This window comes from Temnothorax longispinosus, chromosome 5 (assembly GCF_030848805.1).
Source record: "Temnothorax longispinosus isolate EJ_2023e chromosome 5, Tlon_JGU_v1, whole genome shotgun sequence".
NCBI classification, from domain to species: domain Eukaryota; kingdom Metazoa; phylum Arthropoda; class Insecta; order Hymenoptera; family Formicidae; genus Temnothorax; species Temnothorax longispinosus.
Genome location: NC_092362.1, coordinates 16,410,542 through 16,433,566, shown reverse-complemented (window position 1 = coordinate 16,433,566; position 23,025 = coordinate 16,410,542). Strand labels below are relative to the sequence as shown.

General features: G+C 36.1%; 4 protein-coding genes and 1 long non-coding RNA gene across 9 annotated transcripts in view; 2 read left to right on the top strand and 3 right to left on the bottom strand.

Moving 5' to 3' along the window:
* LOC139813966 (uncharacterized) overlaps positions 1–23,025 on the top strand; it is a 77,386-nt gene that overhangs the window by 11,964 nt on the left and 42,397 nt on the right. The window lies entirely within an intron of this gene.
* Emei (transmembrane protein 161-like emei) lies at positions 89–3,489 on the bottom strand. 2 transcript variants are annotated; one of them, XM_071779865.1, is made up of 11 exons: positions 3,189–3,489; positions 2,895–3,026; positions 2,555–2,810; positions 2,328–2,407; positions 2,005–2,220; positions 1,590–1,706; positions 1,369–1,509; positions 1,120–1,294; positions 888–984; positions 636–799; positions 89–513 (listed from the first exon to the last, which is right to left on the bottom strand). In XM_071779865.1, the coding sequence occupies exons 2-11, from the start codon at positions 2,960–2,962 to the stop codon at positions 394–396; spliced, it is 1,434 nt and encodes a 477-aa protein (XP_071635966.1). In that variant the 5' UTR covers positions 2,963–3,026; positions 3,189–3,489; the 3' UTR covers positions 89–393. The 2 variants fall into 2 exon arrangements, with proteins under 2 accessions (XP_071635966.1, XP_071635965.1); XM_071779864.1 differs by having other exon boundaries at positions 2,895–2,998.
* On the top strand, positions 7,120–10,114 carry LOC139812591 (transmembrane protein 17B). The gene is made up of 4 exons (XM_071777536.1): positions 7,120–8,747; positions 9,318–9,421; positions 9,508–9,621; positions 9,690–10,114. Exons 1-4 carry the CDS (start codon positions 8,654–8,656, stop codon positions 9,930–9,932), a joined length of 555 nt encoding a protein of 184 aa, XP_071633637.1. The 5' UTR covers positions 7,120–8,653; the 3' UTR covers positions 9,933–10,114.
* LOC139812590 (glycolipid transfer protein) lies at positions 10,333–12,352 on the bottom strand. 4 transcript variants are annotated; one of them, XM_071777535.1, is made up of 6 exons: positions 12,009–12,352; positions 11,606–11,633; positions 11,422–11,477; positions 11,220–11,341; positions 10,636–10,786; positions 10,333–10,538 (listed from the first exon to the last, which is right to left on the bottom strand). In XM_071777535.1, exons 1-6 carry the CDS (start codon positions 12,087–12,089, stop codon positions 10,356–10,358), a joined length of 621 nt encoding a protein of 206 aa, XP_071633636.1. In that variant the 5' UTR covers positions 12,090–12,352; the 3' UTR covers positions 10,333–10,355. The 4 variants fall into 4 exon arrangements, with proteins under 4 accessions (XP_071633636.1, XP_071633634.1, XP_071633635.1 ...); XM_071777533.1 differs by having other exon boundaries at positions 11,606–11,813; positions 11,926–12,061; XM_071777534.1 differs by having other exon boundaries at positions 11,606–11,799; positions 11,926–12,061.
* On the bottom strand, positions 12,499–20,250 carry LOC139812589 (uncharacterized). The gene is made up of 5 exons (XM_071777530.1): positions 20,094–20,250; positions 16,162–16,539; positions 15,274–15,708; positions 14,505–15,097; positions 12,499–14,317 (listed from the first exon to the last, which is right to left on the bottom strand). Exons 1-5 carry the CDS (start codon positions 20,094–20,096, stop codon positions 14,104–14,106), a joined length of 1,623 nt encoding a protein of 540 aa, XP_071633631.1. The 5' UTR covers positions 20,097–20,250; the 3' UTR covers positions 12,499–14,103.

Below are 23,025 nucleotides of genomic sequence, written 5' to 3'. Positions count from 1 at the left end.
ATATAAGGCTCTTTTAACAATATATATTTTTTCGATTATAATTTTCAACCATATAACTGATGAAAATAACAAACAATTGCAAACAACACTAATTTAATCCTGTTTTATTTGTACATTACGTGATAGCATGTTAAAATTCGTATATTATATTATAATCACGTTTTTAACACGTTCATCGTTTTGATTTAATACAATTATGATATTATTTATTGCCATACGCATTACAAAATCTTATCGGTAGCCGTTATCTTAATTATTTGGCGATAGGCATTAAAATAGGTAATCTGAAAATACGTATTTCAATGGACAATGCTATAATAATGAATGGCTGATCTATGAATTAATGAAGATTTGTGCGATGCGACTGGATTTTTTTCCCCCCAATAGATCACTTCACATGTTCGAAAAATACGACTGATAAAACATGCCCATAGCACTGGTCGAAAATAACGCGAAACAACTCCACCATGTTGCTAAGCCTAAGACACCTCTGTACACATCTGTGGTAAATATCTATAACAAAACGAAATATATATTTTAAATACTTTTTTTCGAAATATTACCAAAAGATAATAAGATTTAATAACAAAGAAAATATAACGTCTTTTCTTTTCACGAATGTATTAAGACGTTACCTGTTTTAATGAACTTAACGCAAGTTGAACTTCTTCAGCGGTTTGTATAACAGTCTTGTCGATATTATCAGGATTAATTGTAGACAATAGTGACTTCGGTAATTCGTCCGCTGAGCACTCTTCCTCCAAAGTTCCCTTTAAGATACCCTCCCAGGTAAAACCACCTGATCCAACAAGAAATATAGGATACATAAACAATGTACGTATATTATAACGTGAGCAGATTATATACTTCAGAATATTTCTTCATACCCAGTGTTTTGTACAAAAATGTAAAAAATAGACATATAATTATGGGAACAACAAATTGTAGCGCCACTACACATAGGTAATAATACACAGCTGCAATCTGTAACATACAAACAAAATTTGTTTCATTAGGTACATGAACAAAACTTTTAGTTGTGAGATATAATTAAATACGTAACTTCATATATATATATATATATATATATATATATATGCATATTATCATGATACAAACCTTTTTCTGCAAATCGACATTAGTTATTCTGCCAGCTTCTTTCTTTTGAATCTCCAATCTCTGAATGGCGAGATTTAAGTAAGATTGCAGATATATTGGCATGAGTACAATTTTTAATAAACCGACAACAACAATAATAATCAACCTCAAACTTTCAAACCTTGCTACTGTCATTCTGCAATATAAATTTTTCAATTTTTTCTGACTTTTCTAGATATTAATTTGTTATATTTTGATATATCAACTTACAGTGGACCAGTCATACCACTAAATATCCGAACAGTTAAATAATCTCTACTTATAGGCGTAATCCATAGACCCACTAATAGAAGGGGTGATGCATAACTGATATTTGCTATTAGCAATAATAATTTATGATCTTTATAATACCTGCAATTATTTTCTTATATATTAATTAGCTCTCTATATTTCAATCAAATTAAGTTGAATTAATATAGAGTTTATCATACCTCAACGTATCCCAATGCATTTTTGACGCCCTCAATCCTGGGAAAGTGAACAAAGATCCCAATAAACCGCACCATATAGCCAGAAAAAACTTCAAGACAATTTTTGAGGCTGGTCCCCTATATATCAAATACATTTGTTAATAAATGTTATCGTAACAAACATCACAAATAATTCACGATAAGAAATAATTATCTTCAATTTTATATCTTTAGTATTAAATTGATGGACTAGATAGATTGTACTAAATTTTTATTTAAAAAAACCTCTCTGTCTAGTTGATAAAAGATAAAGCTCTATTATTGAAATATTACTTCACTAAAAATATCTTACAAGCAACCAATAAAACATGCAACAGATTATTTATTCGATTATTCAATCAAATTAAAGATGAAAAAAAAAATGTAATTAACTTACGTCGAAGAAAGCCCTTGAGTGTCTAAAAAATGAGAAGCACTATGATTGAAACTTGTATATGCCTTTTCCAACCCAATTTCCAATTTATTTTCATCAACTATGAGTACCATCATAGCGATAAGAAGATACGCAAATCCAGTAACGATGCATGTAGATCTTTCACCAACACTTTCTTCGCCCTTGAAATATTGTATCCAGAGGGAAAGTAGTATTTTACTATAAATTATATAAGGAAAGTCACTGTAACATGATTTTTACTCAGCCCTTGGAAAACAAGAAGCTATACAGATTTTTTTTGCGAAAAATTTTAATCCAAAGGATACAATGCAAAGCCCAAGACCACCACACACCATAGTATACTGAGATTAATCTCATCTTTGATTGGATACAAATAATTGTATGCCTGTTAAGTGACAAAGGAGAGAGATTTTAGATAGTATATTCAACCACACAGAATATTAATACTAGTTAAAATACTGCAAGGATAGATATTTTCATTCATAGAGACAAGTACTTGCAATTGCAAGAGTAGCAATTAAAAAGCACTAACCTCAGTCAGTACATAAACGATGATAGCGTATACAGAGAAATCTAATAGCCATTGATATTCCGTGTAATATTTTAAGTGCACTACATCGAGAGCAGTTATTTTTGCACTTTCAAGCTTGATATCCAGATTTCTAGGGATGTGAAACACATCTCCCACTTTGCCATTTTCGCTGTGCTTTCCTCTCTTTGGTTTCTCCTTCGGCACACCAGCTAACGCTCTTAATTGTTGATCTGTTGGATACAGATATCGTGTCAATCTGTGCAGACAAAAAACAGAGATGACAGACTTTATCATTCCATTGCTATCTATCATTTCTATAATTATACGTGCAAATACATACCCTGTCGAACATAGGATCCATCTCGCGAAGGAAAAATGCGGACTCAGTTTTTGTATGACGCTGACCATTACGAGAGTGATGACCAATTGCGCTCCTAGAAGAGCCTAGAAGTGCCATTAAAAACACACAAGACTAAATACAAGACGTAAACATAAAGAGAAGAGAGATAAGTCTAAAAAAAAAAAAAAAATACATTTGAAGAAATAAGATGAGTTAAAAACGATTATTATAACCGAAACACGTAATTTCCGCAAAAGAAATAATTTTCGGTGTTTTTGTTATCGTTAAATTTACCATGCTTAACGTGACGTATCGGCGGATGGAAGTTTCACAAGTAGGACCGCTCCATCAGAGATCAGAGGCGACGAGGTTCCCAAGGTCTCGATCAATTTTAATAAGACAGAACGGCGAGGTATACGTTCAATTTGTCACGGGTAATGTTTGCTCTACCATCTTAAAGGGTCTACGCCGGTCGCGAGCTGGTTTTATAAATAGTTATAACCTGGCGATCGCATAATATACCGAGCGCACGAAGCCGCTTCGCACGGGGCGACACGAGGTTATTTCCAGGTACCGTCATCGCTGCAGCTGCTGCAGCGAGGAACGGCGCCGCGACAAATCGCGTGTCGACATCTAACCAGCAGCATCGCGATGAAATGCGATGTAACCATGCGCCGGTCACGTACTCGAAGATTAAAGTCTGCAATTTATATATACAAATATTAATAACATTATTATTAAATTAGTAATTATTATTATTTAACAATAGGTAATTATTAGATACATTATTATTATTTGTGTAACTTACAAACCCCTAGCTTGAGCGCGACACGTAAGGGATGATAGGCGCGGATATGATTCAGCACAGTCTTCGATTAACGTGATCCTCCGATTAAACTCGCTCTTCATCTCTTTCTATGGGGATAGTTAGAAAGAGATGCAGAGTGAGTTTAATCGGAGGATCACTTTAATCGGAGACTGTGATATTGGCCCTATAATTATTCTAATCTGATCTATTTAAAAAACGTTCCTTTTTAATTACTTTTCCCCCAACGATGATTATGATTTTTCAAAGCTTCGCTTTCTGGCAAGAAAGAATCTTCAAGACGAGTTCTTGATAAAATTTCATTTACGAGAATCCATGAATTAAATGTTATTTAAATAATATTATATATATTGAATTATTAATTATTAAAGTATAATAGTGTAATAAATACATATCTATTAACATATATCTGTTATACAGATATAAAATGTATATTTAATGTATCAATAATAAATAATAATTTATTATTGATATTATGTGTATAATACGACATATGATATGTGTAACATTTCGTCACGTTCTTATATGTAAGTGCGAGTTTCAACTCCACAAGACACACACGCTCGATTATTAGCTATAGCAATTCTGCATCGTGTAATTATACGCAGGCCGTGATGAACTGAGGCTCATGTAAATGATTTGCAATGGGGGATATGCACATATACTCTGCGCTGGTCTTTCTTCTGCAACTATTATTATTTCCTGTAAATATAGACAATAAGCAAACGCGCGATGTTGTTATTGCACATTGGTTCCGATAGTGCTCGGACTAACTACAAGGATTAGAAACGGAGAAACCCTCGATGCTTAATTACAATTAGATAAATAAATTTTTATTTCGGCAAAATCTAAACAAAACTACAGCACGATTTCGAAATGTAAAAATTGACACGATTAAATAACCGATTTTAAAAGCATCGCAATGCAATTTAGACTTAGAGTAATGACATCACGTGAGCTGCCTCGAAGATATCTGCGCAGATATCTTTGAAAATTTTCAGAAATCATTTTCCCACATTAGCGAACTTATTTGCATCCTGGAAATTCTGGATCTTCGATTACGTAACTCTTATAGTAATCATCAGCGTGTGATCCTTCAATGTCTTTGAGTAGATCTTAAATAATCCATCTAATGTTGTTCATTGTCGCAGACATCTATACGTTAAGGAGTGACTCACGCACATGTGCACATACACGCATATAAATACATGCACACAAAAGCTAATGAGAAAATTATTTATTGTCTTAATTGGCGATTGAATAGTCGGAGGTTGTATTTTACAAACGAGTCATTATTACCAACCGTGACATGATTTAGAAGCTTTGAAACGAGAAAAATAGAAAGATTTATTATCAAGATATTGTAACCATGCCATTTTGAAAATAAATTTATCAATTTTAATCGTGCGAACACATGTGCGTTTGGTAACGTAATTGTTCCATTATAAAAAATAATACTTCTACAATAAATACTATATTACAAACTGAGAAAAATATATCGCGCGCGATATTATTCCTAGGCTACAGTTTCTAAAACTTAAAGGATTAATCTTATGTCTATCTTTTTTATATACTTTATTTTAGTATCTCTCGTTATTTGCTTCTTTCCTTTCAACAATTTAATCTAATCTAGGGCTGTGGTCTACTTGATGCTACAAATGCTTTGTTTGCTAACATTTTTTCTGGTTTTTCTCAGATAGAGAAAAAGAGATCATTTAGAAACTTCGCTGTCAAGTGGGCCGCAGCCTAGGAAACTATCGTTTTTTTTATCAACACATTGATATAATCGCTTCAGGATTGTTATCACGTTTGCGAGTCTTCATTTCCAACAAAAATCTCTCATGGACTATATACAATTTTCAAAAATAGCGATAGTCTTCTAGTCGACATGCAATCGTAATAACTAAAAATCGCTTGTTTTATTCGGCGATTGTCCCCGATCGAATACTTCGCACGCGGAAACGCGTCCTTTTATGCAGCCCGAACGTGGAGAGAATCGGCGGTATAAAACGATGCGTTCATCAGTTCGCGCGATCATACGCCGAGCAGTGTTGCAGCAGGCAGTGGACCGCGGTTCGTAACGACAGGTTCGTAATATGTTCGTGTTCGTTGTTCTTGCACAAGGAGACTCGTAGGCGGCGTGTCTTTTTACGCGCGATGACGCATGCGGTGTGATTGAAAATTTCCGACCGGCTTTCGTGAAAATTCCGCGAGACAGTCCCGCGAAGAAAATATTTTCATTTAACGCCGGGAAAGAAATTTTTATAATAATTTTTATAATAATGCCGTTATTTATTCGATAATAACCTCTAATTACGCGTTTACTTGCTACGTGAATGAACCGACAATTCAACCGAAGTCTTCAAGCAAAGAATGTTGCCCGGGTTTATTGTTTACACATATACACGGAAAGAACGGTTTTGCTGAAGTATCTAAAAATTTAGCTACACAAATATGAAAATAATTTTGTTGAATCATTAAAATAATTATAATAGGCTCAAGAGTATGATGCTGCAAAAATTTTGACATTCTAAGCAAACAGTTTGAGTATCTTGCATAATTATTTTTATAGCTCGACAAAATTATTTTCAAATCTGTATCTGACTTAATTTTTAGATACTTCAGCAAAACTGTTCTTTCCGTATAATAATTTCTTCTTTCCTTCTTTTATCTTACTCACCATTATATTATTATATCATTAAATTGAGAATTGTTGCAATGTGCTACGTGATATAACGAACGAGTCGAATGCTTCTTGGTTTAATTCGTGGAATTATTTCGCCATGCAATCTCGAATTTCTCATTTTCCAGTGTTTATCAAGCCTTATCAGCAATTATGTCGCCAATACCATGTGTACTCTTACTCGTCATTTCAATCGCGGCTCTTCCGAGCATCAGTTCCCTTACTTTGTCCCCTGAAAACTGTGTGACCAATTCGGAGTGCCAATCAAGCTCCTGCTGCTTGCTAGGTTTGTCTCTCTTTTTCTTTTCTCGCGTCAAAATTTTAAACGCCCTGAGGGACTGCTCCTTCTAGCGTCAAAAAAGTTTTTTTTCTTACATTATATTTGATTTATATGCAAGATAGCTCCATCGAAACATTGAATAGCAAATCGAAAAACTCAAAAATATATTAGACATACACTTCCGGTTAAGGAACCGTTCGAGTTCTTGATAGATGCGTTGAGTGTTAACTGATGTCCTTTTAGGGCCTTCACGGTACGCGATACCGACTTGCATGCCGTACCAACAGCAAGGTGAACAATGCCGAGTAAACGCTGACACTCTCACAACTAACTTGTCTTATCCGGACAATACGGAACTGGAAGTTACAGGTGTCCATTCGATCTTGTGTCCTTGCGCCAACGGATTATCTTGCGATCCGAAAAGCGGCATCTGTAATTAGAAGAATTTTCTGTCAATTAAAGTGATCGGAAACATTATGATTATGTAAGATCAGATATAATATTTGAGGAATCATTGGAAAAATCAAGTAACATTGAGAAAGTATTTTCGATTATTATCCTGTTGACCATCATAATTGGAATATGTTCCAGAAATTAAAGCGTTGTTAATTATTATTATTCTATCTGTTACATTATTATATTATTTTATTCTGTTATGATATTTTTACTATTCTTTAATTATTGTTACTTATACCAGAGAAACGTTAATTAGTAATTGCAAATAATATATTGAAATAAATTGAGACCAAGACTCTGTGCATGATTAATATCTACTTATGATAGAAAAAAATTTCAAATTGCAGGTAATATTTTTTAAAAATGTATTTTTATGGCAAGCATTTTTAACAGAATTGCTGTTATGAAATACAATCTGGAATAAAGATTAAACTCTATCTTCGATTTATAAAGAAAAGACTTTTATTTCAACAGAGGGAAATTAGCAATATTATTTGTAAAACTGGAAGTAACATTAATCTTCAAATAAATAGGAAATGTGCCAATATACAATCGGGCTGGATCTTTTGTGCCTAATAATATTATTTTCTAATATTTTATGTGTACATTGTTTTCGCTTAGCAAACTACGCGCCGTTACTGTCAGTTTTGAAACGCAATTTCAAGCTGAAGCTAGAAAAGTATAATCACATATAATAATTAAATTGATAATCAATTTAATAATACCGTTACTGCAAAGGATATGTTACGAGATGTTAACAATTTTTTCGAATAATACAATCGAGCCTCTTTCTTTTATAATCGATTGTAATTGTATGAAATTCTAGGAAAAGCATGTCATATCTTTTCTTCTGCATCTATCGTAACATTAAAATTACTCCAAGGAACATAATAGAACGACTTACAGAATCCTTATTTTGCAAAATTATTTTATATTTTATAATATATTACTTAAGTATGTATTATAAAAATATAGCACAACACTTATATACATATATACGAGTATGGTTATCATAAAATTAATAATAAACATATGTTATTGTTATAATTATTGACTTGTTTTTCTAGACGAGAAGAATATTAATAAGTAACCAATTTTCTCTTTTTATGTTATCTTGCATTTTTTTTACTAGTTAAAAAAATCTATATATATATATATATATTTTATTGTAATATTCCGACGAACCACGCGTGTGTTCGTTATTATCGACCTAACGGGTAAATCAGGCTGATAAGTCAGGCTGCTACTATGACCTGGCTTATTATTGCATCAGTGCATCTGCTACCAGTTACCTGTTCTGTTACCGCAGAGAACAGCTACAGCTAAACAGCTGTATATTTAATATATCTAATAATCTATATCTAATGTCAATTCTTAGCTAAAAAGAACCACGTTTTCCGTACCGAGGTAGAAAGTTTAGGGACTGGTCGTGCAAAGAATTAAAGTACAAACTCAATTTCCAAATGTGTATTCGAATTTTGCCGTTTTTTCGAACGTGAGAATTTTACGTTACAATGTGGATGTGGAGAACGTCAGTTGTCACCGCGTCGGATCGTATATTTCCCGGTCTGTCGTATTACGATCGAAAAAAGGAATTTTATGACATAGGTATGCATTTTGCACGTGTTTTGGTATCGATCGTTGCTATGAGGAACGATAATAGTACATATTTACGCCATTCTAACTGATGATTTTGTTACTGCCGTTATTTAGTATCGCGAACCATCGATTAATGATAAGGAGATATTTTTTGAAAATTGTAAGATACGAGACAATAGCGTTAAAATTAGTAGAGAAGTCACGCTCGTTTTAAGAAAAACTATGATATGAGAAGACCAAAATATGAACAAAATAAAGATTGTGTTAGTTTAAAGTGATATCTGATTCATTTTCAATAGTAGTACGAATATTTAACGTTTCGACTATATTTAGTCTTCTCCAACAACATAATAGTATTAGAGTTAATCAATGAATTTTTTTGCGATTGCAGAGCTAATTATTAAGTTTTAACAGTAGCGAGACGCGTAACTTAAACTTCCAATAAAATTTAAAACTCGACTAAGCTTCTATAATGAAACTTCCAACTTCACTAGTTTAATAATTCAATCAAATTTTGCATATTTATAGAATCTTTTATACATATATATCTTTACATGGTTCACTATTTGCTTTCTCCAGGAAATCAGATACAATCCAACTTACCACTCCAAATGGCATTGTATTTTAATGTGTGGGTGTATCCCCTGTGGTTCTTTGTGATACTTGTCAATTTAGATGCGAAAGTAAATATATAACAAAAATATAGTAAACTTCTTAAGAAAAATCTGGAGGTAGAAAGGAGAATAGACAGATATTTCTTATTTTACAGTACTATTACTTGACGGACGTATACAAATTTATAACTGTAGCTGTATTTATTGTTATATCAATATTGGAAGGTATACGGCTTTACTTGGGGTATCTTGGGAACTTAGTGGAGAAGGTAATTAATCAATAAAATAAATTGGTCGAGCGGATGTTAGGATTGAAGTTCTCTTCGTCTTTACACAGATTCCAGAATTGGCGAGCTTCTGGCTGATATCAACCCTCATACATTTCCCTTTAGAGATGTTCCTTCTTTTCGACAGCAAAACCAGACCTCATCTTAGCGAAACGATCACCAACGGTATCATGGCGTTTCTGCTCGTTACAGAAATTATAACAGCTACTGTAGCTTTAAAGAAGTCGGCAGATCATCATGCTAAACGGTTTTATGTCGCACAGTTATATGGGATCGACAATAGTGGACATTAATTAATATGTATTTATTTTATTGGTTTCGAGAATTGACAATATTATACCTCTCATGCACAATGAGAGGAATAAGGAACAAGAAATTAAACATAGGCCGGTATTTATAGTCGGATATTAATGTCCACTATCGTCACTGTGTATGGGCTCTTATATATTGCACTGATAGTATTATTGCATTATTAACATGCTAAAAGACTGAATGTAACATGAATAACGAATAATATGTTACATTTGAATAAGAGCTAATTTTTGTACTAGTAGTACATAAGAATTTATGATCTTTTATGCATAATAAACATGCATAAGTTTTTTTTAGCTTCGTTCCATCTTCTTTTTTTAGATGTAACCTATTTATGTATCTTTTCAGACAGTATCTTTTCTATAATAAAGATGAAATATCGAACTTTAACAATATATTTTACGTTATACCACAGTATATACTTCTAGATTATGATCATTATAAAATGCCTTTAAAGCTATCACATTTTTCCTCAGATTTATTAAGGAAAGCTCCATATTATTTAAAGTAACTTCTTCTTTCCCCGTTTCTCCATCCGCTAATGCTAGTAAGAGCTGTGAACGGGAAGGTGTCATACGTGATAGGAGCTGCAACAAAATCAATGTTCCAACACAATGACATAACCATTTTTAACTAGTTATTAACGTCTAACGTACATATGCATATAAAAAAAAGAATAATTACATTAAACAATTGTTGTGCCATCCAACCGTGATAGGGCTCAAAAACTTCTTTGTACGCTTCTCTCAAGAATGCGACCAGATCTTCTGTTGATTCCCCAGTTTTGTGATCATCCACGATTCTTTCGAAGAATAATAAAATCATATGCAAGGCCCTAAAACATAGCAATCGTTGAATAAAAGTTTTATATGCAAGCATGTATTCGAAAAAGAGAGAACTTACAGATACGTTTAATAAGAAATAACGACTAATATGTATATAGTACAAAAGAGATATAGACATTTACAGTCATTGGGTAGATTTTCTGCCTAATAGTAACTTTTGTGAGTTTTTTATTGTACATTTCTTATATGTGTTGAACTATCCGCCGATTATTATTCGGCTTCAAAACAGAATCTTATACCAAAGTTAAAAATATAATCTTATATTATTAAACTGATACATAATTTAATATTATAGACCTGATGAGCATCTTGTAAACTTAAAAAGAATTTATTACAAAGGATGAAACAAAAATTATTGCTGGGCATAAGACTTTGCTTAATGACTGAAAATGTCACAGCGTTTGCAGATACAATATTCAATACCTTCTTAACCACATTAAGGCGTCAACCGCAATGAGATCTTTTTCTGTAGATTTTTCGAGTAGGATCATGTCTTGCAGAGTCGAGTTAGCGATTTTATCCATAGAATACCTGGTAGTGAGTTTCTGTGAATGGAAGAACGTACAATTTTTAAGATCCATAGAGACTGTCAAAACCATCCTTGTGTGGAAATTGTTTAACTTACATCGATGTTGCCCTGCATGTCGTATCGTATGGGCGCAAACAATTTGCCAAATTTATCTGAAACACAGATTTGTTCCTGTCGCGCGTCATGCTGTATTTAGAACAAGATTCGTGATCCGTCGGCGCCGTTCGATTCCGTAGCTTTTCGAGCAAATTTGAGGTTAAAATCGTGAATAGGTACGCACCGACTATCAGCACGACATCCCGAGCGGCCTGCAAAAACTTCTCGGTGCTTATCTTGTCGTCGATTATTTCAGGAAATTGCACTCTGTTACCGGATCCGGTTACTGCACAAGCGTTTTCCCGAACGGATGACATGTTCACATGCACATGCGTTCGACACACTTGGAAATAACAAAATAACGCCGCTATGTGTCATCTGCAATGCGTCGTCTACAATGGCAGCAGGAGTATACATAGTGAGACGTAAGCAGTAAGTTATTGACTAAATGGGATTTTTTACAATTCACAAGAATAAATCGACTGTGGTTGGTCAATAGCTTACTGTTTACGTCTGCTGCATACTCCCACATACTCCTGCTGTCATTGTAGACGACGCTTTATATGCGGTTTTTCGTGATTGCTCACGTGCTTGAGGAAAAAAGTCCGATGTCGGCTGACTATCGCTGTATTACTATCAGTACTAATAAGATTTGCGATAAGAATCATTTAAATACGTCACGTTAATATTTTTGCAACAAATTTATATGTAGCTTGTATAGAATGTATAGTATCACACAGGATACAAGTAAAAATATATAAATACTTTCTTATATGTATATTTTATGTATGTTTTCTAAAATAATATTTCTAAATAATTTCTTCAATTGTTGAAACATGACAAATTACATTAGTCGCATTCCAGGTAAAATTAGTAATCTCAAACTGCATTGGAGAGCCTTAATTTATCTTTTCCTGGTCTATTAATTTTTTTCATAGATTATATTCCTAGTTTATTAAGCCTGTTCATTGATTATATAATATATACTTACTATAAACTGTGGTAATCACATGTAGTATCACATATTGACCGTGCATAAGCTTAACGTGAAGGAGAAATGGGTAGAAAAGTTGTTAGTCGTATTTCTAGCTAATTTTGTATTTTTAATTTGATACATAGATTATTCTTGCCAGTTTGCCAGAATTGGTGGTACAATATTGTCTCGTAATTGTTGGTTCACTAGCCTAATTTATTAAAATAGTTTAAGATATAATACTGTACATATATACGCTTAACCGTTTGAGTGCTGAGGGTGGTCGTAAAAATTTGCGGGAAAAATGTCAAGCAGCGCGTCCGCGCTGTTCCTGTTTCACGTCGGAAAGCGTTATAAATGTCACGATAAGTAAAAATAACATTTACTGTATATACATTTTTTATCTTTTAATAGAAAGAAAACGATAGGGTTCGATTAAAGCCTAATTCTGAGAATAGCAATAGAAGCTGAGCGCATTATCAGCTTGCCGCAGCGCTTGTTCGCACTTTTCGACATGAAAAGTGAACAGTATGATCGCGCTGCGTGGCACTCAAACGGTTAGTGATATATAGGTGCTCTAGCAACTTCCGATTTTATGTCAATTGTTTTTTTTAGAAATTCTACTTATATACGTGTGTCTAATTGCATACATATTATAAGATTACTCTATGAAATTTCCGCAACGCATAATTACACAAGTACTTCCAATATCTTATACGCTAAATATATTCCTCGTTTGTAATACTCAACGCATTTGTGCACGTTACGGATGTTATGAATTAATTTGTCTACATTAATAGGAGTTGAGACTATGGCTCATGACACGATAGAGACTATTGTTACAAAATAAATTATTATAAAGTAGTTCCCTGCATATTCGACAACATGGAAAGAGTTGTACGTGAGCAAGATGTGTTATCAAATATTTGTCATTTGACTCTGCCATTATACATTATTATATAAAATCCATATCATCTATATGACAGTTACATATATGTAGTGGATAGAAGCTTTTATTTGATTCTTAGCTGTACAAATTGTATCTGAAAGTATAATCAATAATATAAATACTTCAAAATTTCACTGTTAGAGTTTCTAATAAAATAGCAGTAATAAAGCAGAATTTTTTCAACTTTTACGTGCAAATTGCGTTTATCTCCATTCCAGCCGAAATCGTATTTGTATTTTCAGAAGCAGAAGATATATAATGGCAGTATAATATTTTGATTAATAATTCTAAAAGAAAACTGTGATATCGCTGATATCTGGACGATTAACGTTATGTTCTCACATAAAAAAAACTAAGGATTTATTTTGATATTATTTTACATTCATAAAATTAAATAAAAATATTACATACAACTCGTCATGAAAATTAAATTGTAGATATTTTCATAGATATTATTTTCCAAATTTTCTCACTCAGTTGCATTTATTACAGTAATATATATATATATCTAAAAATATCTCAGTTTTTCTATGCGGATTTATTAACAAATGTAATTAGCGCGTAAGAGACATCATTAGAAACTTTATTTCTGTACACATTTAATTAAAATACTTAATAAACTTTTAAACAAGGAACAAATAAAAAATATAACATCTTTGGATAATTTACAATATGTATATTAAGCCAATATTGCTTACGAACTGTAACAATCTTCGCCGGACTAGAAAATAAAATTATGCATCATTGTTTCTGCTGACCTTTAAAAGGCAGTAGGAAGAGGATGTTTGAGCACATTCCCGGTGGAGTCTTCGGCAACGAGGGTAAGAGTGGTGAGGCAGTGGGGCGGAGGTGGTGGAACTAAAGCCTCCAAAGGCGGTCGTAAGCCAGGAAATTGGCGGGAACCCACAACCATCCCTCCCGACGTCTCTCTAAGCTCTATTACTCGTACTCCGTATCGTGATCTCACCACATTCCTTATGGAGAATAAAATCACAGCTATTAAAAACAGTCATGCTGAAACTTACTTGATTTTATTACTGATATACTATAAGCAGAGTAGTAAATAATTTTATAAGAGATTAGTCGTTAGAAAGTCATTTGACGCTTAATTATTTATATCGTTCTAAAACGAGAGCATATTGTCGATAACAGTCAACTCACCTTTTCCCATCGTATTCTATCTCGTGATGATGCCTATTAGAAAAATTGTCCATTTCGCTATTAAACCAGCGATGGTGCGCGAGTAACGCTGCGCATGATGGACCCCAGAATGTCCGATCAGGCTGTGAAGGAGGTTCCGAGGCGATCAGACTTTTAGAGAGAGATCTATTAAGCTCAGGACTAGCTGGCGCTGATAGTCTTCCGGGTAACTGTCTCGTAGTGGACGACGGCGCGGGTCTAGATGTTTCCGAGAGTAATCTGCCCCTTCGTGGGCTTGATATTACGGCTTCTTGCACAGTTACCGTAACGCTGAGTGGTCGACTGAGGGCGACAGTCGTGTGTTGGGGGTCTCTTCTAATAGGATTACGATTGAAATCGATTCCCGCCGCGCCCACGAAAACCCTGTCGACGTAATCGAATCCTCGACCCATTATTCCCTCTCGTGTGTGGCCGAGATCGAACGTGTGACCAAGCTCGTGTAGAACGGAGCCTAATGTCGTCGCCAAGCAGCCACCGTGCGTGCCACGATAATTACTGTCGTCCATGAGCTGCTCGGTGTCGATGACAGTGGCGTCCAGGAATCTCGATAACACCTGTTAAATTATACGAAAAACTCTATTTTTGAAATACTCTTTTCGGTAACATCTTGTATGAAATAAGAAGCAAAATTTACACGGATCTTTTTTGTCACATCGAATTGTCTTATGGCTCTTGCACACGAGACGTCCTGTGTGCAGGAGCCATTAGTCAGCGATCAACGTTAACCAACCTGAGCCATACACGTAGGCCAGGTGTGAAGACACGCCGAACCGAAGAGCGCCAGGCCACCTCCGCCGAGGGCCGCATGACCCTGCGTTCTCATCAAGGTGTCCTCGTGCGTGCGAGGGCTGGGCGCCCCGCGGTACCTCGTGCACGACAAAAATGCCAGGTATTTGCGATCTTTGGACGCTAAGGGACCGGTCATCAGCTCGCGTGCGATTAACTCCCACAGTTCTCTTTGCTTCATCGCTCGCGCCTGGTCCACGTGAAGCATACTGTGCATCACCAGGCATTCCGGGCCGTCCAGGTCTCTTTCCAGCTGGAAGGTTTTTCTACCATAACCGGCTTCTTGAAGCTTCTCGGCTGTCAAGGTCTGCAAAAGCCTGGCACCGAGCCCTATTCTCGTTGCCGCGCTCTCAGGTGATCGATCCTCGTTGCGTGGACCCTGAAAACGTAGACCGTGACCTATCAGATAACTTCGATGCGACCAAGTCGCGAGATCATAATCGTTTCATGAAATTGAGCAATCAAGAGAGAACAATCGTATTATCATGCCGGAACAACATAGGCAAGACTAACACGGCGACATGGCTATTCATGCAACAGAATGGCGATCGATAATTGGAGAAGTGCACGCTACGTTCCAAGTAGCCTGAATTTATGAGTCACGATCACTTATCTACATTATGTTCATTAAGTATCAATTGTAGCTAATCGAAAGGTTTCCTGACTGCGACGGAGTCTCAGTAATATCGATTAAAATACGATTATTGAAATAATCTGGCGATCTGTGACTTTAAGCGATCATGCAAACTGTAAAAATAATTTCTATCACATTTTACTCGGAGGATTACTATCGCTATAGTTATATACAGCTATAATTTACTCTTGTCGCTACCTGAAAATAACCATCGTGACCCGCGCAGATGACGTAGACCGGTGTCACTCGCAGCCTGGTGGTTCTCGGTTCGTATATCAGGACCAATCTTCTTTTATGCCCGCCCGCCTCGAGTTCTATTTTGTTCGGACCGCGTGCCAGATCCACCAGAACACGGAATTGCCCGGCGATGATCGGCCACTCCGAGGTCACGTTCTTGTGACCCCGAACGGTAATGTAACTGCATAGCGCGGGTGCACGACCCCTTATCAGGGCCAAGCTGTAAGTCAAGGTCTCGCCGTCTACCAAGTTGCGTATCGTGATGCCTTCCGGGTTACCGTTCGTCGTGAAGGTACGATGACGGTGGTGGTTGTTCGCCAATGTCACGTCCGCAAGTACCTTAAATATACAGGCGCAGGTATCTCGTATTTGTACTTCGGCAACTGAGTATTTCTTGTGCACCACTAAGGCGTCGAATATAAACGCAAATGTATGAATTTGCTATTATAATCTTTGAGAAATTTTTGCCGCTTGTTATATTACATTATTACTATTTCTTGAGAAAGACTAACAACTTACTCGCTTCTCTCTCTCTCTCTCTCTCTCTCTCTCTCTCTCTCTCTCTCTCTCTCTCTCTCTCTCTCTCTCTCTCTCTCTCTGACAATTTATGATAATTGAAACTAAATTAAAAATTTTGATTTATAACAAAAATTTGAAGAAATCTCAAACATGTTTCCGTTATATGTATATATGTCGCAGGGATTTCGTGTAATTCGTTTTTTTTTTCCAAAATTTCTAGGGAATCCACAAAAAACCGCGATATTGTGGAATGAATAAAAATTACACAATATCTTACTAGTGATTTTGCAAAATCCTAAGTTCTGTCAGTAAAACTGTGAATTTATATTTATAAATGTATTGTGACTTATATATAAATATAAATATAATTACGTGAATTTATATTTATATAAATTATATTTATATTTAAATTAATAATTTTTATTTATTCCACAGTATCCCAGTTTTTTGTGGATTCCCTAGGAATTTTTGGGGAAAAAAAAGCGAATTACACGAAACCTTGCGACATATACACAATTTAAATTGCAGGAAATTTATTAGTAACATCTTGGGTACAAAATCTGATTGTCCATCTGTGACTATCATCTGTTATTGACTATTGGCGCGGAATGAAATCCATCATCCTAATCTTAATCCGATTAGGTTTCCTGAAGGATACAACGGTAAATACACTTTAAAGGCATCGAAGCTTTATCGACTGCAGTCGACTTTTCTGCCGTAGACACAAAGGCTCGGCTTATTATAGTAAATTTCTGCGTAGGACAAAGATTCCTATTATTGGGTTATACTAGGGTACGAGATGAAACTGCGCGCGATATTTTAATTAATATTCATACCTTATTAATTTCAATGACACTTTAATCAATATCGCGATTTTATAGAATCATACAAAATTAAAAAAACCACAATTTTTAAAGAAATCTCAATTTTATAGAATTATAAAAAAAATTAAAGGAACCATAACTGTGTAAAGCTGTTGTAATCTTTTCTGATATACAAATATATACATTCTTATAAGTATCTCTCTCTACCGCATATGCGTTCATATATATAGGACACAGAATGGAAAATAATCTCAAGTGTATACGAAAGTATCGTACAGTTTGCGATTTGTTTTGTAAGAAAGCTCAAAAGCTTTGTGGCTCAATAAGTTAAGGAACAGTAAGTTGTGCTACTTATTGTTAGTTTCACGTCGCATTCAGAACTCTTTCGAAAGCGGCTTAATCTCCCACGAGTAAAGAAAAACAGATCGATACCGCCAATTCCCGAGCGGACATTCTACAAATACTCGAATACGAAATGCGCGGGGTTTCATTTCCTGGTTTTAATTACTACGGAATAGAATTACTAATACGGAATAGGACTGGTCGTGCAAACACGAGTGTGATCTGTATATTTCATTAAATGATCAATATGTCCGCACGAGCAGATGCATATTGATGATCTTTAGACCGAATATATCACATAGTGCTTTCAAAATTACGAATGTTCTGAACGCAATTTCACATGAGCCATTTCTTTTCCTTCTAAATCGAGAATATTTAATTGTAAAAAAGATGATTCAAGTATCATAATACATTATTACAGGATTTTTAAGATCACTGAGACAGAGAACGATCAAATCACAAAAAAATCTAAAGTGACAGATTCAATATAGCGAATGCAAAACATTTCTTCAAATTTTAATGAAAATTTACTATTGGGATTATCAGAATTGTAAAATGTAAATCAATTTATAAAACAATATAATAGAAAATATAATAAAATAATAGAAAGTCATAAAGTCATATGATAGAATATGACGAAACGATGTATATTAATACGAATGACGTATCCAAATTACAGCACTGTTATGTTTCTTTGAGAAACATAATAATTAATAATAATAATAATAATAATAAAAACATTATAATTTGTTTCTTTGAGAAACGTAACAGTGCTATAATTTGGATAAGAAACATAAGAAACTCGCGAGTTTCATTTATACCTTATATAACACGGTATGTTTTCCGAAATGTATATCATCAAAAATGTAATTTAAGTAATAGTCGCGGGAAGATAATGCTGCGCAAAAACCTTTTATCATTAGTATGAGAACTTTTGGATCTACTATTACGCAAATAATTTCTTGTATTTCACGATAGTATTAACATTTCATATATTTTAGTTAAAATTTATGCAATTTTCTTTTGAATGAATCCTATTTGATCTTGATAACAATATTTATAAAAAAATATAACTTTTAAACATATATATGTTACTAGACGCGAAAAAATTAATTACAAAAATCGTGATACGTCGCACCATTTGTTATAGTTTTATAACGACTTAGGTCCATTTCTATTAATGCGGATTAACTTTAATCTCGGTTTATCTTACTTTATGTCTCTCCAGTTCTAACAATTAGAAAAAAGATAAAAAGTAAGTTAAACCGAGATTAAAGTTAATCTACATTGGTAGAAATTGGCCATTAGAAAGACCCGTTCTTCCCTGACATTTCGAATTCTCAGATTGAATGCGACGCAATTAGAAATTAGAGCAACTAGGTGGACTAATATCGACGCGAATTAACTTTTCAAAGCGTTACGCAACGCGTTGGAAGTAAGATTTCAGTCGCAATACAAACGTGTCCAACGGGACACAAATAAAAATAAAAATAAAAAAAAGCACAAACATCAGATGACGTTAAAACTTTGAGGATATCAGCGCAAGGGGCCTTCCCGTCACGTGCTGCGATCATGCGGTAAATTTCGTAACCGTGAGACTAAACCGCACACCGACGCGACCGGACCGGACCCGATCCCTCGTCCTTCCTGTCATTATATTAAAGCGCGTCGCATTAAGTGCAGGGCGGATACCGCATTTTCTGCGTCTCGCGTCTCCTCTATTGCTCGCCGACCGCCGTTCGATTTAACTCCGCCGACTGCAGCCGCCCAGTTTGTGCCAGTTGCCTTCGCCCGAAGGCGATTTCCGTTACACGCGGCTAACCAGTTGCAAGTAAAACAGATGACAGAACAGCAGACGACGTGTCGCAGCTGCGGCACGTCTGGTTGCGGTCACGCACCTCCGTCAACGCACCGAAAACCCGCGCGCGCGAGATATCCCGCGAGGAGAGAATATGATGCAGCACGCGCCCGAGATCCGATCCGAGTCTCTCTTGTCCGAGAACCCCCATGTCATTTCTTTTCTTTTTTGTTAAGGGACTTTCTTACGGCCATACAATTTCTTTCCGGTCCGAGCAACAACCCCAACCTTAATTCTTGGAAGAGATCTCTTACTGTGCGCGCGGCCGTTTTGGGTAATACGAGATATAACAAGGAGTAAGGTAGCAGGTACGTAAGGCGAGACACTCCGGGTTCCGTCGATCGACTTACCATTCTGTTGACGGGGAGACGAGATGGAGGAACGACGCTGCCGACAAACCCGTGTGAACCCGTACTCCGCCGGCTCCTGAGTCAGACATGCGGAGATAGAAACTGGCGCCGAGAAGGCCATGGCGAGTGGCGGGTTGCAGTACTATACGGCGCCGTCGCAGCGGCGCATGCAGACGTCGACGTCGCCCGCACTCGCACCCGCGTCCTCGCGCGTCCGTCACGTCCGCCCCCGTCTCCCTCGACCCCCTCCCCCCTTATTCTCTCTCTCTCTCTCTCTTCCTCTCTCTCTCTTTCTCTTGGGTGCTGCCGGGAGTGCCGGGTGGTCCTCCCTCGAGCGGCATGTTCGCGCTAAACCGTCTATCCACCCCCGGGCACCCCCGTCGTTGGCATACTGCGTCACCACCGATGTACATACATATGCCGCGTGTGCGACGGCAAAATGCGACGCGAGCTGCGAACTACTTATAGGCTTGCGAGATGCACTGCCGACTCTGCGCTTCCTTTTATTTACTACGGAAACAAACAAAGAAACAAACAAGCGAACCCTTATTCGGCAGTTTTGCGATCAAATATCCGCCTCGTTGCTCTATTGTTGTTTGTTTAACTCTCTAATATCAAAAGCGTAGTCTCGCGATTTTTCCCTGACGCCAGATTCGCGTCAGAGATTCGACAGAATTCTATTCGTTTTATTATTCATTTAATTAGGACAGAACCGTACATTTTCACATATTCATGTATTCTAATGCACGAATATTCTGTCTTGAATTCTCACACGAATAGTAAATCTAAAATTCTAGCTCTGGCTTTGTTTTATATTTTCTGGATTATGGTTATTATTTGTAGTTTTTTCTCTTTCTTTCAATCTCGAGAATAATCAGAAATACGTGCCCCGCGAGCAGAGTGGCTCATCTTTTATACGGATTCAGGAATAACATGTCCACGAAAATCCACCAAGATAAATCGCAGCTTACGATTTACGGTGGTGGAAGTGTTCTTGACGGCGAGTCACATGTTGATCGCCACTTTTATAAATTGCACAGATGGTTATACGCAAGAGTATCGTTTTTTTTTCTATCACAATGAAAATCCCCACACGCTCGAATTACCTTCCGGTTGTCGCACGCGAACGAAGCTAACGCGTTTTACGACAATAAATGAGTAATATGAGTGCTTTCGATGAAGACGAGGATGTTTACGGTCTGGGAAAGATTGAAAAGGCGACCACGCGTATATTTGCGTATCTGCCTAGAGGGAATTGATTCTTGTTAAAACATTCTTGTCGTTAAGTTCTTCGACTATTATGATTTATGACTTGTCTGTTCCTTGATAAACCGATCAGATTACCAGTGAAAATTCACGAAACTTTCTCACGGCATTTTATTTTGTTATTAAAATATTAAATATTTAGTTCATTTTTAATAATAAAATCAATAATATATTTAAATATATAAAATATTTCATATATTTTATTATATATTATATTAAAATGATTTTTTTGATTATCGTTTATATAAAATATAATGTAGATGATATTTTGATGTTCAATCTTCCTCTTTTCGTACATACATTTTAAATTAAAGTAGATAAGCTATGATATTTTTACACGTTTAATGTTGAAGTGTATTAATAAAGACTGTTAAAATGTAACTATTGATATACTTGTGATTTTAAGATTATTCAAGAACATGTAATTTATATTGATATATGAGACTGATATATATCGACAGAATTATTTCAACATTATACAGTTTAATTACAGTTTATCTTTAACATTACAGTTGACCAACCAACCGAAACGCAATTAATTAACTTTCCCCTTTAAGTTTCCCATTAAGTTCATGCTACAGCAGGCGTTGTGCCAAAATTTCTGACACGCTTTCAAGTCCCCGAAGTTGAGCGCGCTAATTTCATTCGTTAGTGGCTTGCGTTGCTTCCAAACGGATTAATTAACGGAGTAATGAGTCTTCGGGGAGTAATAAGCGCGAAGTATCATTCAACGAGCAGAATTAGCGCGTAGGACGGGCGAGAACCAGCCCATTTGCGAGTCCTCGTCACAGTGATCTCCACTTCTCGACATGGCCGAAAAGATCGATAGACGTGCATCCACTTGGGCGAGTGTTCGCGTATTCGTCCAGCCGGTGAATTACGCTTGAAAGGGGAAACTCTTCGTAGACTCCCGACAGGAATCCGATTTAGACCGTTGAACTTCAAGGAAGAATTTCTGCCCGCCGTCAGCGCTTTGGATCGCACGTGCCATGGCGTTAGATACACCCGAGATAGTTCATACACGCAAACCGAATCGCCCGATGTAAGTCAAATGCGGTTGAAATTGCGCCGCGCTTTAAAGTCGCTTCGGACAAATCAAAGCAAAATTCCGAAATTCTCCGGGGTAGGAACGCGATCGAGTTATTTGCATAAATGTATCCAACGATTCGCGAAACGTGTAGGTGCTATCTCGCGGGCATCGAGAGGGTAATCGTCGTTCGTGGCAAACGAAACACGAGAAATCGTTTCGTATAACAGAGCCTCTCTTCGTTCTCTCCGCGTTTCTGACGATCGTGCAAACTCCTGCAATCGCGATGCGATTGCGATTGTATAAAGTTATATTTCCTCCCGATTAAAAGTGTTGATACTTGATACCTCTTCTTATTTCCGCTCCCCCAACATCGAAAGTGTGTTTAAACAGATATTTGCATCGCATATCTACAATTTTAACTTATAACAGGTGCATGACCCAGCTTACGATGTAATTTTTCTTAATCGCTCGCAGATTGAGACGCATTTTTAGTTCAGCCAAAAGTTCGGCATCGATCGAGATGCATTTTTAATGGCAGCGTCCGAGTTTCCAGCATTAAAGAGAGTACCTTCATACAAAATTCAGTTAAAAATTCGAAAGTTGACGATACTTTACTTGAACGTGATATTGAACGTG

Coding starts and splice junctions, on each gene's coding strand:
- LOC139812590 (XM_071777533.1), bottom strand. CDS start 11,738: ATGTCATCCGTTCGGGAAAACGCTTGTGCAGTAACCGGATCCGGTAAC. Junction 11,342..11,421: donor ACATGCAGGGCAACATCGAT/GTAAGTTAAACA, acceptor TTCCATTCACAG/AAACTCACTACCAGGTATTC. Junction 10,787..11,219: donor GCCTTAATGTGGTTAAGAAG/GTATTGAATATT, acceptor GCTATGTTTTAG/GGCCTTGCATATGATTTTAT.
- LOC139812591 (XM_071777536.1), top strand. CDS start 8,654: ATGTGGATGTGGAGAACGTCAGTTGTCACCGCGTCGGATCGTATATTT. Junction 8,748..9,317: donor AAAGGAATTTTATGACATAG/GTATGCATTTTG, acceptor TGCTTTCTCCAG/GAAATCAGATACAATCCAAC. Junction 9,422..9,507: donor TTGTCAATTTAGATGCGAAA/GTAAATATATAA, acceptor CTTATTTTACAG/TACTATTACTTGACGGACGT.
- Emei (XM_071779864.1), bottom strand. Junction 1,707..2,004: donor ACTCAAGGGCTTTCTTCGAC/GTAAGTTAATTA, acceptor TTTGATATATAG/GGGACCAGCCTCAAAAATTG. Junction 1,510..1,589: donor ATGCATTGGGATACGTTGAG/GTATGATAAACT, acceptor AAATAATTGCAG/GTATTATAAAGATCATAAAT.
- LOC139812589 (XM_071777530.1), bottom strand. Junction 15,709..16,161: donor GTCACGATGGTTATTTTCAG/GTAGCGACAAGA, acceptor CTACGTTTTCAG/GGTCCACGCAACGAGGATCG. Junction 14,318..14,504: donor ATAGAATACGATGGGAAAAG/GTGAGTTGACTG, acceptor ATTCTCCATAAG/GAATGTGGTGAGATCACGAT.